The sequence below is a fragment of the Ailuropoda melanoleuca genome, chromosome 4 (genome assembly GCF_002007445.2).
Source record: "Ailuropoda melanoleuca isolate Jingjing chromosome 4, ASM200744v2, whole genome shotgun sequence".
In the NCBI taxonomy this organism is placed as follows: domain Eukaryota; kingdom Metazoa; phylum Chordata; class Mammalia; order Carnivora; family Ursidae; genus Ailuropoda; species Ailuropoda melanoleuca.
The window spans coordinates 106,713,312-106,728,523 of NC_048221.1; the positions used below are offsets into that span (position 1 = coordinate 106,713,312).

The 15,212-nt window shown below is 48.4% G+C and overlaps 1 protein-coding gene across 1 annotated transcript in view; it reads left to right on the top strand.

The window, feature by feature from the left end:
- The window catches only part of TEX37 (testis expressed 37), a 79,109-nt gene extending 64,551 nt beyond the window's left edge, over positions 1-14,558 (top strand). Inside the window, exons 3-6 of the mRNA XM_034659492.1 lie at positions 7,550-7,835; positions 8,946-8,982; positions 9,706-9,798; positions 11,440-14,558. Coding sequence (XP_034515383.1) covers positions 7,675-7,835; positions 8,946-8,982; positions 9,706-9,798; positions 11,440-11,868 — 720 coding nt within the window. The 5' untranslated portion in view covers positions 7,550-7,674 and the 3' untranslated portion in view covers positions 11,869-14,558. The remainder of the gene's footprint in view (positions 1-7,549; positions 7,836-8,945; positions 8,983-9,705; positions 9,799-11,439) is intronic.
- Positions 14,559-15,212: the final 654 nt, after the last annotated feature.

A 15,212-nucleotide genomic window follows, 5' to 3' on the forward strand; every position in this document is an offset into this window, starting at 1 on the left:
TGTTAGAAGAATAAGGTGTCCAAAAGCCTTTATTTCTAGGGTATTTAGAATGACTTGATGTTATCTAGTTGTGTTCAAGGGACAAGAGCAGCCTAGGGTCCTCCCACCACACCGCCATCTTTCCCGTATGCTTTCAAAAATGATTTATTATAGGATCTGGGTTTGTACTAGGTGATTTGAGGGTGGGTTCAAGGAAGCAGGGCTTTGCTCTGGACATTTTCAGGAAGCGGATGACTCTGTAACGGGTATCTTACGAATTCCCGTCCATCAGGCAGGAGGATAAGTTCAGGCTTCAGAAGTCCCGGAGGCTTGTTAGCTGGGATAGGGCAGTGTCTGGTCATTTTTGGATCTAGGACAATGCTCCTGGTTTGTGTGTGTTCAAACATAATTACCCAGTTGCCTTGTTTTTGTCATGATCCATCGTGATCACAGGGGTCTTGGCCGACATGGGTATTGTGTGAAATTGTCATGTGCAACCGGAGAACACCACGGCGTCAGTATGGGGGCCAGCCTCCGCATCAGGGCCCGCTTTGCACTGTCTTAGGGAATTCAGGACATTGTTTGATAATAAAAACTATCCCCCAAATTCCGGCATGTTTCTTGCCCTCTTTAGAACCCCATCCTATGTCTCTCCGGGGCTGCAGGGGCCATATGGCCCAGTGATTGAAAACATGAACTCTGGCCGCAGGCCACTGGGGCTGAAATCCTGCCTCTGTCACTTAATACCTGTGTGGAACCCCAAGCAAGTCACTAATCCTTTCTGTGCCTCCTTTACCAAATGAGGAGGGTAAGGAGGACCTGTATGGTAGGGTTACAGTGAAGCTGTCGGGGGGAGCAGAAGCCAGCACAGAGGATGCGCTCTGTTACTAACACCATCACCCGAAGTCCAGTCCGCTCTCAAGTGCCTGGTCGGTAGTAGAAGCCTCCAGCGGTTGTCATTTGTTCCGTGCCCTCCTCCTCCCCGACTGTGTGGTGCACCTCCCCCACACTGGTCTTCTTTAAAAAGTCCCTTTCGTCCTGTCCTGTTGAGCGACAGGCTTCACACACTCTTGTTTATTGAGCGCGTGCTAGGGGCCAGGCGTAGTTAGGGCTGAGCAGGGAATTTACAGCCTTGTAGTCCCTTCTGCCAGGTAGGTGTTTTAATCCCCATTTTACCATTTAAGAAGGAAACGGAGAAGATAATACTTATGCAAGTGGTTTGTAAGTGGCAGAGCTGGGTTCAAATGCAAAATCACCAGACTCTCCAACTCTTTGCTGCGTATACTCGGAAAGCCCATGCTCCTCAGCCCTGCATGGAAGGCGTTTGCTGCGCAGCCCCCGCCTGACCTTTAGAAAGCCCCCAAAGGACCAAAGAACACTGTTGGAGGGTCTAGCATTTGTCAACCCAAGCTGGCAGGCTCAGGAGAGGCCTAAGGCAGGAAGTGAAAAATGCATACTTGAATAAAGACATGGAAATGGCATCAATTAAGTGACAAATCTCTGCTGGGGTGTTATAAACGTTCAGAGAGAAGGGATGTGGGTGAGCGTGAGCAGGCAGGAAATGGTTCCCACCGTAGGTCGAGAGTTGCCGGAACCTTCAGAGATGGGCCAGATGTGGACAAAAGGAGGCTCTCCATTTAAGACTTGATGTGGTCACATCATCTCTGCCCCGTATGTAGTTAGTTCCCTCTTATACCAGATGGTCCTCACTTCCGGACCCCCTTCCTGCGCTTGCTCAGTCTCCCTTCGGGCACTTCCCTCCTCCCCCACCCCCCACCCTCCTGCCCAGCTTGTCAAGTCTGCCCCCTTCCTGCTTCTACCCCCAGCATCGGACACACGCCTTGCTCACCTAAGGCCACCAACAGTCGCATGTTGAACCAATAAAGCAGAAGACCGTAAGTTCTTATCCCAGTTTAACAATTCAACAGGCTTTTTGGTACAGTTCTCGTGTACTGTGCGTGCTGCCCAGGCCGGGACCTGATTGGCTCCCTGAACTGGTACAAGTCCCTGGAAGACTCTGGTCCTCATTTCCCTCCTCTGCAGAGAGCTAGGGGTGGCCTGGCCCTAACTGCCTTGTAGGTGAGTATCATGAGAATCTCCAGGGAAGCTTATTAAAAGGTAGATTCTGGGCTTGGCTCCTTCTCCCAGAATTTCTGACACAGAAGGTAGCAGCAGAAATCTGGGTTTTAATATGTATCCAGGGGACTCCGAAGCAGGTGGTCCCTGGGCTGCACGAGGCGACCCAGCTATGGCTATGAATGGAAAACGTTGGCAGACCCCGAGTTTGGGGCTGATGAAGGCATCTGTGTGAGGACAGACCTCTCTGAAGGACAAACACGTCTTAATTTTCAGAGGTGTCCCCTTGAAAGCCCGGTTGTGTGAGTCCCCAGGGGAAATCTGGAAGAGCGAGACAATGTAGCGTCCGGTCCCCTCTCCAAGATGTGGTACTTCCGCGGGGCCCTCTTGCCGCCCCGAGCTGTAAGGCAGGGGCTGATTCTGATTAACTCCACGGATCCGTTTTTGTTTGTTTGTTTGTCCCCCCCCCCCCCGTGAAGGGGTGTCCATTTATTCGGAGGGCCCTCCCAGCTAAGGCACCCTGTTTGGGAATGGGGGCGTTGGCTAAGCCCTTTGGAGGCTCCTGGCTCCTGGAGAGGGATCGGTATCCCCATGTGCTGGGAGGAGGCCTTTGTAGTGTCGACTTGCTGTTTGTGTTTCAGGCTCTAAGGGAAGGTTTGCTCCTAATTAAAGGCGTAAATGCTTTAATCCCTGGCCTGAGGGCTTCCCATAGCGCATTAGCCGTATTAGGAAGGAAATGGATTGTAATCCCTTTAATATAAGCCTGGAGGAACTCGAGGGCTTCTGGTTTGGGAAAAGAATTTCCTCCTGTGATTTAACAATATTAACATGCTGAATTTGCATAGACAGAAACTTGGGGCCCAGCTTTCCCTCCAGAAAGAGCCAAGCCAATTCTCTCTCAGATGAATGAATGTTACAATAATTAAGCTCCTACAGCATACCAGACCTGACGCCAAGGCATTGTACATTATTTTTCTCCTTTCGTTTTGTCATCCAACCCTGTCCATATGTATTTTGTCAATAAGGAAATGAAGATAGGTCAATATTCCCACCGGAGGAAGGGGACGAGGATCTCGGTGAGAGCTGTTGGTGTGCCCTGCTTTGTGTGTATACTGCTTACGGATCGCTGTCCACATAATGTGTTTCGTGTGTGCTTTTAAACATTTACTTCACCCTCACCCGGCTTTTAGAAATACACTCCTATCAGTTTCTGTTGTGCAATTGCGTTGTCTTACCCTACGCAGTTTGAACCCAACGCTTTTATTTAGGCTTAAAAAACAAAACAAAACAAAAAAAAACAAACAGGATTTGCTTTCTGGTTATTTTTTATCCCTGATAAATGTTGAAAAGACCCCCCCCTGCGTGCTGCTGAAGGAGATAGCAAGAACCATGAGAAAATTAGCTGTGTTGCTTCAGAAAAAGAACATGGATCACACCACAAAAGCTTAAACGTTGGCACACGGTGATTTTGCCATACTTCAGGGCGAGCTTACAAAAGTTCCTAACTATGCTGTGGATGCAGGAAGTCTCGGCCTTTCAGCTCTCAATGAGGAAACGAGGGCACTGAGGCTCTCGGAGTGGACCTGCCCACGACGTGAGGCCACGGGTGGCCCCGCTTAGGCCCCGCCCGGCTCCTGCAGGCTGTCACACGGACGCTGCCGCGTTAGCTCTGAAGCCCCGAGATTGTGCAGAAACCTGATGGCGGTGAAATCAACAAACCCCGGAAACCAAAAAGAAGAACAAGGACGTGAACCCCTTCACCTTTTCCCTCCTGTGGCCTGATTTCCTTCCTGCTGCCCTCGAACACCCTTTTAGGGAGGCAGCAGAAAGTTCTTCAGGGCAGCCTAGCACTGCAGGGCTGTGTGGGAGGGAGGCTATGCTCCCCCCAATACGGCAAACCCTCTCTGTTAGCTTCAAATACCGCCTCTATCACCCGCAATTCCAGAGTGTCTGGGGCTTTCTTCCTGAGGCCATAGATTCTCCTACCCAGCTGTGTACCGGCTTCTCCACCTGGAAGCCACGCAGGGGCCACAAATGCAACGTGGTGGTCTTGATCCCCAAGCTGGCTCCTCCACCTGCATTTCCTCCCTCAGCAAAGGGCAACCAGCCCCCAGCGGCTCATTCCAAAAATCTGGGCCTCATCTTTGATACCTCTCTCTGTCTTGCCTCTGCCTGTCTTGCCCTTGCTGATTCCTGATAATGATTAAATTCTGTAGAGTTTACTTCCAAAGTGCCTCTTGAATCCACCCATGCGTCTCGGTATCACCGCCATCTCCTCCAACCTGTCCCAGCCACCATCATCAGCCAGTGGCCTGATGGCCGGGATCCTGTCTCGTCCTCCCACCAGGCCGTTGTCCACTAGTGATCCTTGTGATATGTTGCTTCACCCTTTTGCTTCAACTCCCCAGTACTTCCCATTATTTTCAGGATAAAACCCACCGATGCTCCCGTAGCCCGCTGGAGGAAACACCCCCACCCCCAGCCTCACCTGGAGCCACACTGTCCCTCTTATTCTGGGCTAGCGGAGTGGCCTCTGTCTTCCACACAAGACCAGGCTCCCTTTAGCCCTACAGCAGTCACACAGGCCAGAGCATCCTCCCTCCTCCCCAGGATTGAGGTATAATGTCACTACTCGATGCAAGTCTTCCCTCCAAGACCGGATCAGGTCCCTGCACCCCATCTCTCTTCCATGGCATTGTCACAGCTGTAATTAAAGACTCACTCGTATGAGATATTTATCTGTCATCACACTGTAACTTCGTGAAGGCAGAGGCCACTTCCTGTTTACCTCCCTGCTCCGAGTACAGGCCCTGTACCATGTTGGGCAGAGAGCAGAAACTCCGGAAATGGGGGTGAACCCTGGCTTGAAGAAAACCAACAACCATCACAGACGCACTCATTTGACTTTCTACATTCATTTCGGGTGGATATTCCATACCCATTTTACAGACGGTCACACTGATTTCCATTGAACTTACATGATTTACCCAAGGGCATGTAGATCGCTGGTATCAGGATTGAAAGTAAAGACTCCATCTACTTGGTAATATTTCCCTGAAACTATATCCTTAAGGCACAGAAATCACTTGTTATGGCCCAGGTATCCTCTCCACCTTCATCTCTGCAGGCCTGCCGTTCTGTTCTTCACCCCGTTCTTTGCCATTTCCTTGAGGCTTATTATATTCACAAGTACTTCTTAAATCCCTACTGTAAGTGACAAGGCCCTGAGGGAGAAAAAGGTGACTAAGACCACGTTCCTTACCTGAAAGGACACCACAGTTTGTTAGGAGAAATAACTACTTTAGCTCTCCAACCCTGAAGTTGTTAGAACTGCTTTAGCTGTAAGTTATGTAAACTCAACCAAAACTGCCTTCAGCCGGAAAAGGAATATACTGACTCACATAAACTGCAAAGTCGGGATGTAGTTCAGCTTCAGGCATGGTTGTATCCAGGGGCCGAGCTAGTGTCCTCATGATGCAGTCACCCTCTGTCTTCATCTCTTGGGTCTTCTTTTCTCTGCTGATTTTATTCGCAGCCAGGCTCTCCCCACTTGGTGGCAAAGATGGCTTCGGACAGTGTCAGGATCCCACAGTTCTCAGTGCCTACTATCTCAGAAAGAGAGAGACTCTGCCAGGAGCTAAGGGGGATGCTTATCAGTCCACCTTGGGTCATGAGCCTCTCCTTGCATCAATCACGGTGGCCTGGGGGATGGACTATTCTAGGGACAACACACCCGTTTAGAGCTGGGGTAGGGTCAGTACCCCCACAAACCACATGATCCCTATATGGAGGAGAGATTGTTCTCCAAAGGGAAACTGGCATGCCATTACAGAAAGGCGAAAGTCAGAGATTCACAGCACCCTTGCTCTTGGCCTCTTGGCCTCACCCACTCCTTTCCTGGGCCCCCCTCATTCCACCTGGTTCCTCCCTTACAGGCCTTGCACTTGCTGACCTGTGCTGAGAAGCCCTATCTTCCAGATCTTTCCATGACTGGTTCTTACACTTCAGATCTCCACTCTAACGCCACCCTTTCTGAAAGGCCTTCTTGGACCCCCCGAAGAGCCACTCAGTCATTCTCTCAGACTTCACTTTGTTTATTTGCTGGATCTAATGGAGCAGTTGAGCAATTATTACTTTGTTTACCCTGTGTTTTGCTCTCATCAGAATGTAAACTCTGTGCAATCAGGGGGATCCCATCTATTTTGTTCACTTGTTGAATCTGGCACAGTTCAGAACAGCACCCAACATGAAACAGTGCTCAAGAAATATTGGTTGGATAAATAAAAGGAATCTATGATGGCATCTAGTGAGAGACCAAGGAGAGCTTCATGGAAGAGGTGGACCTTAAAGAAAGTGAATAGTTTTTATTGTGGTAAATATATGTAACATAAAATTTCACCATTTTAACCACTCAAAGTGTGCAATTTAGTGGTCTAAATACATTTGCAATGTTGTGCAATCATCATCACCCCTATCCTCTTCCAGAAAGTGCCTATCTTCTTAAAACTCTGTATCCATTCCTCCCAGTCCCCTGGCAACCCCCACTCTACTTTCTGTCTCTATGAACTTGATGAGCCTAGGTACCTCGTATAAGTGGAATCGTACAATCTTTGTCCTTCATGGTCTTGCTTATTTCACTCAGCATGTTTTCAAGGTTCATTCATGTTGTAGCATGTATTACAATTCCTTTTTAAAACTGTATAGTATTTGGGGCGCCTGGGTGGCACAGCAGTTAAGCGTCTGCCTTCGGCTCAGGGCGTGATCCCGGCGTTATGGGATCGGAGCCCCACATCAGGCTCTTCTGCTATGAGCCTGCTTCTTCCTCTCCCACTCCCCCTGCTTGTGTTCTCTCTCTCGCTGGCTGTCTCTCTGTTGAATAAATAAAAATAAAATCTTTAAAAAAAAAACTGTATAGTATTTGAACAAAGAAAAAAAGACAAACCAAAAAAACAGACTTGTAACAATAGAGAACAAACTGCTGGTTACCAGAGGGGAGGCAGGTGGGGGGATGGGGGACCTAGGTTTGGGGATCAGGGAGTGTACTTGCCAGTAATGAGCACTGAGGAATGTGTAGAATTGTTGAATGACTATATTGTCCACCTGAAACTCATGTAACACAGTATGTTAACCATACAGGAATGAGAAATTTCGTAAACTTTTTAAAAAACAGAGTAGTATTCCATCATATGTGTATATCACATTTTGTGTGTTCACTCACCTGTTGATGGATATTGGGGTCGTTCCATCTCTTGGCCACTGTGAATACCGCTGCTATGAACGTGGTCGCACGAGCGTGAGTCCATGCTCTTAGTTCCCCAGGGCACACGCTCAGAATCGCAGGGCGATTCTGTGTTGGTGTGTAAGTTTTGGAGGAACCACAGTACCGTCTCCCGCAGCGGCTGCACCGTTTATATTCCCACGGGCAGCACATGAGGGCTCCAATTTCTCCATATCCTCATTACCACTTACTTTATTTTTCATTTTTGGATCGCAGTCAGCTCAACGGTGTGAAAGAGGGTGAAATTCTGATGGACAGAGGAGGGACAGGCCAGCTTTTCAGGCAACAGAGGCCAGGAGGGGCTGTGGTGTGCAGTGGATCCAGTGGCCCACCACAGTCTGATGTCAAAATCCATGTGGGGTTCTGTTTACCTTCCTCTCCTGGAAACGACCGACTCTGCAGAGTATTGGCAAGCCCCCACCTCCCCGGTACCTTCCAGTGCTGCTGCCGGAGTTCATGTTGGCTCAGGTGTTGTAGAACGCCAGCGGCTTGCCGTGAGCAGGTGAGCCAGGGACCGGGGGACTGCCACACAGGAGGTGAGCCAGTCACCCATCACAATGACCAGGGACTGTGACCAAAGCAGCCTGTATTAGTAGGTGAGGGCTCATCTCAAGGACAGGTGTGGCAGTGGGACACTGGTGGGACTCTTCATGCAGCAGGGGCACCTGGAGTGGGGAGGACAGGAGCACAGTCATCCTCTTGGTAGAGGACGGGTAGGTGCTGTTTGCCCTGAAGCTGGCCCCCAGCCCCAGGAGGAGAGCTGTCCATGCACAAAAAGGAGGGGACATAGGACTGTTTTAGGTCTGGCCACCACCATGCTGGGCCACAGCCCACTGAATGGAGTAAGGCTCAGGGCAGTGTTCCGTGGGAATGAAGTGGAGGACCAGACAAGAGCGGGGACCTCAGGTTGCTCCCCAGTGCCCAGCTGTAAGGCTCCCCACTAGGACTTCAGGGCTGGGCAGTGAGGGGCAGGACTGGACCTATCTGCTGCTATTGTTCAACGGGGAACGCAGAGCCTCACAACTTTCTTCAGCCTGGATACCCCCAACCCTACTAGAAGACATGGTTTGTGCTCCTGAATCAGGGCGCCTCTAAGTCCTAGGCCTGCAGTCGGCTTCCTCAGGGCGACTCAGAGCCCTGGTTCGGTGGGACCCGGGTGTTGCAGTCAGCTCAGCCTGGTTCCGGGAGCCCATTCCACGTACATCTTTGCAAGTCGGCATTAGCGGCATTATGCTGATGGCCTGAGATGGGCCTCGGTGGGAGCATTACACAGAAATTGGTAAATGTTAACAACCACTGCTTATTTATTTGCCTCCAAAAGGTGGTTGTTAAAGATTTACCAGCACACTCCCTGCCCTGCTTGAAAGGTGAATCTGATGTTCTCATCAGCTTGGATTCCTTCTGGGACCTGCTCCTGCCCCTTTGCCCCAGGACCCCTGTCCACCTGTCCATTGATCCTTGTTGCTGCCCTCAAGCCCTGGATGATTGAGTTACGTGCCGGGGAGGGCTAGGAGGTCTGGGGCAGTTTGCTTACTTGGCACAGCTTTGGGGACAACGGCTGTTTCCCCCGGCCTATGGCAGAATTAAGGCTAACCAACTTGTCTGTGTCTAGGTTGGCTGCTATGGCAGGTGTGGTGTACCCCGGACAGGTGAGTGTTGTGGGTTTCTGTGGCCTGTGACCACCTCAAGGTTGATCAGCTTTAGGAAACAGGCCCAGGCGCCTTGGGGCTTCCTCTGGTCGTCATTCTGGAATGGGGAGTGTGTGTGTGTGTGTGTGTGTGTGTGTGTGTGTGTGTGTGTTTAAAAGGCGGAGGAAAGTAAGGATATACAATTTTCTGGGGGTTCATTTATTTATTGAGCATGCATTTATTAGGCACCCTTGGTGTGTCAGGCTCTGTGCTGGGCTTCAAGGCTGCAGAGATGCGAAAGATTAGGTCCTAATCTAGTATATTTCGTTAAATCAATTACAATCACCCTGGTAAGTGCTGTAACGAGGGATGTAAAATGTGCTATGAAAGCAGAGGAGAAAGAGTTTAATTTGGGGGAGATGAGGACTAAAAGAGTGGGATAGCTGTTTGGGGGGAGAAATTTAACCTGGGTTTTGGAGCATGCGTAGGAGTTTGTCCCACTAGTGTTTCCAGCAGGAGATAAGGGAAAAGTGGAGTGTAGTGAGGCTGGGGTGCAGAAGGCAAGGAGGGGAGCCAAGAGGGGCGAGATGGCAAAGGTCAATAAAAGCCAGATCAGGAGGGGCTCCAAATGCCAGGCCCAAAATTTGGTCTTGGTTCTACGGACAATGAGAAGCCGCCGAATGCTTCTAGGTGGAAGAATGGCAAGATGAGATCTCTTGTTTTGTCATCTCCCTTGCCCTTCAGGCCCCTGTGGATTTAGACATATACAAAAGTTCCTACATGGTTGACTATCAACACTACGGGAAGCACGAATCCTCCAGAGTCACACCACAAGAGGTAAGAAGCTACTCAGTCTTGTCTTCTGTTCAATGGCCCACCGAAATCATGTCTACCTCATTTTATTATGCGTGGTATTCGGGGCACTTGTTGAGAACAGAATCTGATGCCGGGCGAGCTAAAATCTTTTACACGTGTGCTTTGTGTGTATGTTTTAAAATGTACATCAACCCTAAGTCATGCACACGAGAGTGTAAATGATATACATTCACGGTTTAAATAACATTAACAAAACAAACACCAGTGTACCTGGCATCAGCCAGCTGAATGAAAACATAGCACATTAGAAGTACCCTAGAGCCCCCAGGGGGCTCCTCCTGCTCCCAGCCCTCCTCCCACCTTCAGAGGTAGCCGCTACTCTGAGTTCTGGGTTAATCATTCCCTTGTGTGTCTTATAGAAAATAGTTTCACTGTGTATGTATGTATCCCGCTAAACAAGCTGTTGAGGTTTGCCTTTTGGAGCTCTGTTATACATTGGACCATGTTATTCATACTCTTCTGTGACTTTTACTTTTTGCTGAATATTATGCTGTTTATAATATATTATTCACTTTCTTCTGTGTCGTATTACATTGTATGAATGTGCCATCATATATTTGTCCCCTCTCCTGTTGGTCATCTAGGTTTTTACTTTTCTGGCACTCCTCCCAGAGCCCCATGCTGCAATGTGGATTACACAGCCTAAGGCGCAGGGTCCGCTGCCGTGGGAGGGAAATTGCTTGCCCTGGGGAACATCACTATTTGCAAAGTGGCCGTGTCACCGGAGCGGGGGACCGTGTGTTCTGTGGCTCTCCAACCTTGCCATCAACTTGGTATTGAAAGACTTTCCGATTTTGGCTAGTTCGGTGGCTGTGAAATAATATCTTCTTGTGCTTATAATTTTCATTTCACTGTTTTTTAATGAGGTTCAGCATCTTTTCCTATGTTCATGGATATTTATTACCCTGTGAGATGTCTGTCGCATCTTTTGGCTGTGTTTTTGTGGGGATGCTTGTCTTTTTCTTCTTAATTTGTAGGAGTTCTGTAAATATCCTAGACGGGTTTCATTTGTCAGTAACAGAAATGGCAACACTTCACAGGCTGTGGTTTGTCTTTTCCCTCCCTTTCAGTGACTAGAAATTCTTACTTTAACATAGTCGGATGTACCAGTCTTTCCCTTTATCATTTGCCCTTTTAAAATCTTGTTCAAGAAATCCTTTCCTGTCTCCAGGTAACTCCACTAAAAATAAGAAGAAATTCTGTACAAAGAAGGAACAATTTCTGGGATATAGTACTTAGTGGGAGAAAAATGCAGAGTGGGATTATAATGGGCATCAGTTGCGTACAAGCCAGGGGGTGTAACACTTCATTATATGTTTATACAAACATAAACTATATCTAGAAAGATAGAAAAAACACTTCAGCGGGTGCCTCTGGACATGGGAACCAAGGGAGGAGGAGGGATGGGAAAGAGACTGACTTTTCACTAGAAACCCTTTTCTATTATTTCAGTATTTCCCTGGGTCGGATATATCACCATTCAAAAACCAATTTAAATTTTTCTAACTAAAGAGAGACACGTGCTCTGTCTTGGATAAGGCCCAGGAAGCGCCGCCTTTCACCTCTCTCAGCCGTCCCTTCCTGTGTGACTTATTTCCACAGCAAGCGAAGCTGGATGCCCAACTCCGGGACAAAGAGTTTTATAGGGTCGTCCCCAGCTCCAAGCCCAAGCTGGAGGACGGATACCCCGCCTTCAGAAAACTCCACGTGACAGCCAAAGACCTGGGACAGCCCGGCTTCTTCCCCCCACAGGACCAGGACCGTGTGGCCGCAGCGGAGGACGAATGCAGGTTCACCAGTATCTGCCATTCCGTGTACCCCGTTTCCCACGCCCTGAACCTGGCCCAGGGTGTCCCCAACCGGGTCCGCCAGAGTGCCGGCTTCCCGTGCCTCCTGGAGCCCGAGCTGCAGCCCACGCCCGAGGAGGGCAAGGGCTACTTTCTACTGCCTGGCTGCCTCTGCCCGCATCACCATGAAGTCAAGTTCCCCATCGTGAACCGATGGGGGCCCTTGATGCCATTTTACCACTAGGAAGGGTGAGAGCGCCTTCAGGGGGCTGTGCACGTCCTCCCTCTTGCAAGGAGTACCCGCAGGCACTTGGAGAACGGACAGGAGGACGGAAAATAAAACCCTGGAAAGACGTTCCTGCAGCACTGGGGCTGCTTGTTCGACCTTGTTCCCTATCCTGTCCCTATCCTGTCCCTTGTTCCCTATCCTATCCTCGCGGACGCGAGGGGGGAGCGAGGGAAACTCGTGTGTGCGGAGGCTGGAATGTGTGTGATGTCTCATGACAAGGAAGAATCCTGCTGGCAAGATTCTTGTTGTTTTAGGCATTTACTTACAAAATGGGAACAATCTCGTTTCCCATAGTTGTCCGACGTTGAGTGTGACTGTAAAATGCTGTTGGGTAACGTTCCCGCGGTGCGCTTAGTTTGCTCACCACGTCCACCCCGTAGCCCATTTCGAGGGCATCATTTTATACTCTCCTTCTTGCTCAGTGGAGCTTTTGTAAACATATGCAGGCATGAATCGGTTAGGAAGCCGTAGAGCTGCCGAACAAGAAACCCAAGAGCAGTGACTTGAACAACATCCTAGTTTCTCCCCCGTCTAACGCCCAGGGGGTGGGGCGTCCCTTCTGTGGCTCCCGTCTCTGCGTCCACGGTGGCTGCCATAGACTAAATCTCAATTCATAGGTTGAAGTTCTAACCTCCAATGTGACTGCATTTGGAGACGGGGCCTTTGGGAGGTAATTAAGGTCCAATAAGGTCATAAGGGTGGGACCCTGTTCTGATAGGATTGGTGGCCTTCTAAATAAAGGAAGAAAGGGAGCTCATTCTCTCCCTCTCTCTCCACACACACACACACACACACACACACACACACACACGGGAAAGCCATGTGAGCACACAGTGGGGAAGGCAGCCATCTGCAAGCCAGGACAAGAAGCTTCACCAGAGACCAAACTGTGCCGGACCTTGATCGTGGACATCCAGCCTCCAGAACTGTGAGAAAATAAATTTCAGTTGTTGAAGCCCGCCGGCCGTGGTATTTTGTCATGGTAGTACAAGCTAAGACAGTGACTCCTTCAGTTATTAACATTTTCCTGTGAGCAGAAAGCAAGAAAACGCCCAGAGTAATACAGGTGTATTCCCTTCTAGGGGCACAAGATAGAAGTGATGTTCTTCACTTTCAGTCCTGTCCTCTTGGCCAGAGCTCAGCACATGGTCCCAACAAACTGCAAGGAAGGCTGGGAAATTCACCTTTATCCTGGGTGGCCATGTGCCCAGCCAAAAAATGAGAAGTTAGTAGGATAGAAGGAGAGGATTATTTGGATGGCTGACTACCCATTTTTGCCACAATACATGAGAAGGCTTTCCCGTTAGAATCCCCCTGCACACCAGTGCTTCCCTAGGGGATCTTGTTAAAAAGCAGATTCTGAGTCAGCCGGTCTAGCGTGGGGGCAAGATTCTGCATTTCCGACAAGAGCCCAGGGGCGCGGTGCTGCCCGACGGGAGACCCTACACAATACTCTGAGTCTTCCTTTCCTCTTCGCAAGTTATTGCTTATAGAGCTAATTATTTTTAATGGCTGCTTAATACTCCATTGAACTGGTGGATCTTGGTTTATGAAACTGTTTCCTTATTGGGGGGCAGTTGTGCTTTCCCAATATCCTTCCTACAAATTATGCAGCAATAACACGTCATGAACATATATCCTTACAAATGATGCTTTTATTTCTGTAAGACGAGAGTCTTACAAGTGCTGGGTTTGTGCTGGGTCAAGGGGGTAGGTGCTTGGTGCTAACAGATAGCACCAAAACAGCCCCTTCCTCCTTCCCATCGCCTCACCAGCGCGTGGATATGATCAATCTTTTTGATTTTTGCCAATTTCATGAATAGAAAATGGTATCTCACCGTGGCTTTAATTTTCAGTTACTTGGCCACTTAGTGAGATACAGAATCTGTTTTATATCATTAGCCATTGGGTTTCTGAGTCACATCTTTTGCCCTGAATTATCTTTTTTTCTTACTAATTTATAGGAGTCTTTTTTTTCACATGGTCAGGTTAGCTCCTTATCTAGCACGTGTGTCAAACATGTTCTGTCTTAACTTTTAAATATACAATTTAAAATATGTACTCCGAACATACTTTGTTCTAACATAAAATGAATACCTTCAGTAGAAAATGCTGCGAAGCGAAGAAGGGTGTGACGAAGAAAAAGAAATCACCTCTAATCCCACCGCTCAGTCAGTGATGACTACTGTTAACATTTTGATGCCCAGGGTTCCAGATAACGGTCAGATCCTTGAGCTGTTGCACCAGACAAATCTGGGGTTCCGTCCATGCCTGAGTTTGCATCTTAGCAGCTGAGGGGTATTCTAGAAAGTTATTTCATGTCTCTGAACAGTGATGTCCTCATTAGTAGAAGCACTAAGGACGCCCTACCTTTTGAGTGAACACCGTTTGCTCGGCATCTGAGATACAGCCCGTGTTCAGGGAGACCTTTTACAGGCATTTTTACAGATCTCACACTGAATATGTAATTTCAAATCCTGCTTGGTCTTTGTGGCATTAACTATAAGCATTGCGACTCAACCTCAAAACTTTATACGTATCCTTGCGCGAACACACCGTAATTACTATTGTTAGACAGTCAAGTTGTTTCCAATTAATGTATTTTTCTCTTACACATTAGGCTACGGAATAAACTTTTTTCTATAATTAGGTGGAAAAAGAAGCAAAGTTACTGTGTCAAAGTGTATGGATATTTTCTCATTGAGTCTTACCAACCTGCTTTCTAAGCAGGCGTTGTCTTTAATGTTAAGGAAACATTTCTTAGGTGTGATGATGGCATTTTGGTTATGTTAGCTCTCTAACATAAGATCCTTCATTTTGAAATATTTACAGGAGAGATGATGTCTGAAATTTACTTTAAAATGCTGTAGCAAGGGGCTTAGTCAGTTAAGCATCTGCCTTCAGCTCAGGTTATGATCCCAGGGTCCTGAGATCAAGTCCTGCATAGGGCTCCCTGCTCAGCAGGGCTCCCTCTGCCTGCTGCTCCCCCTGCTTGTGGTCTCTCTCTCTCTCTGTCAAATGAATAAATAAAATCTTTAATAACTAACTAAATAAATAAAATCCTGTAGCAAAATAGTGTTGTTAGAACAAAGGAATAAGTAAAGCAAGATCAGTGACAAAATTAAAGCTGGTGATGGGCACACCGAAGTCCATTATCCTACTCTCTCCACTTCTGTGTGTGATTGAAATTTCCCATCACAGACATTAAAACAGGAAGGAAAGGAGGAAGAGAGGAGGGAAAGGAACGAAGGAAAAGAGGAAAAAAAGAAAGATACACACCCCTTTAGACTACTGCTAGC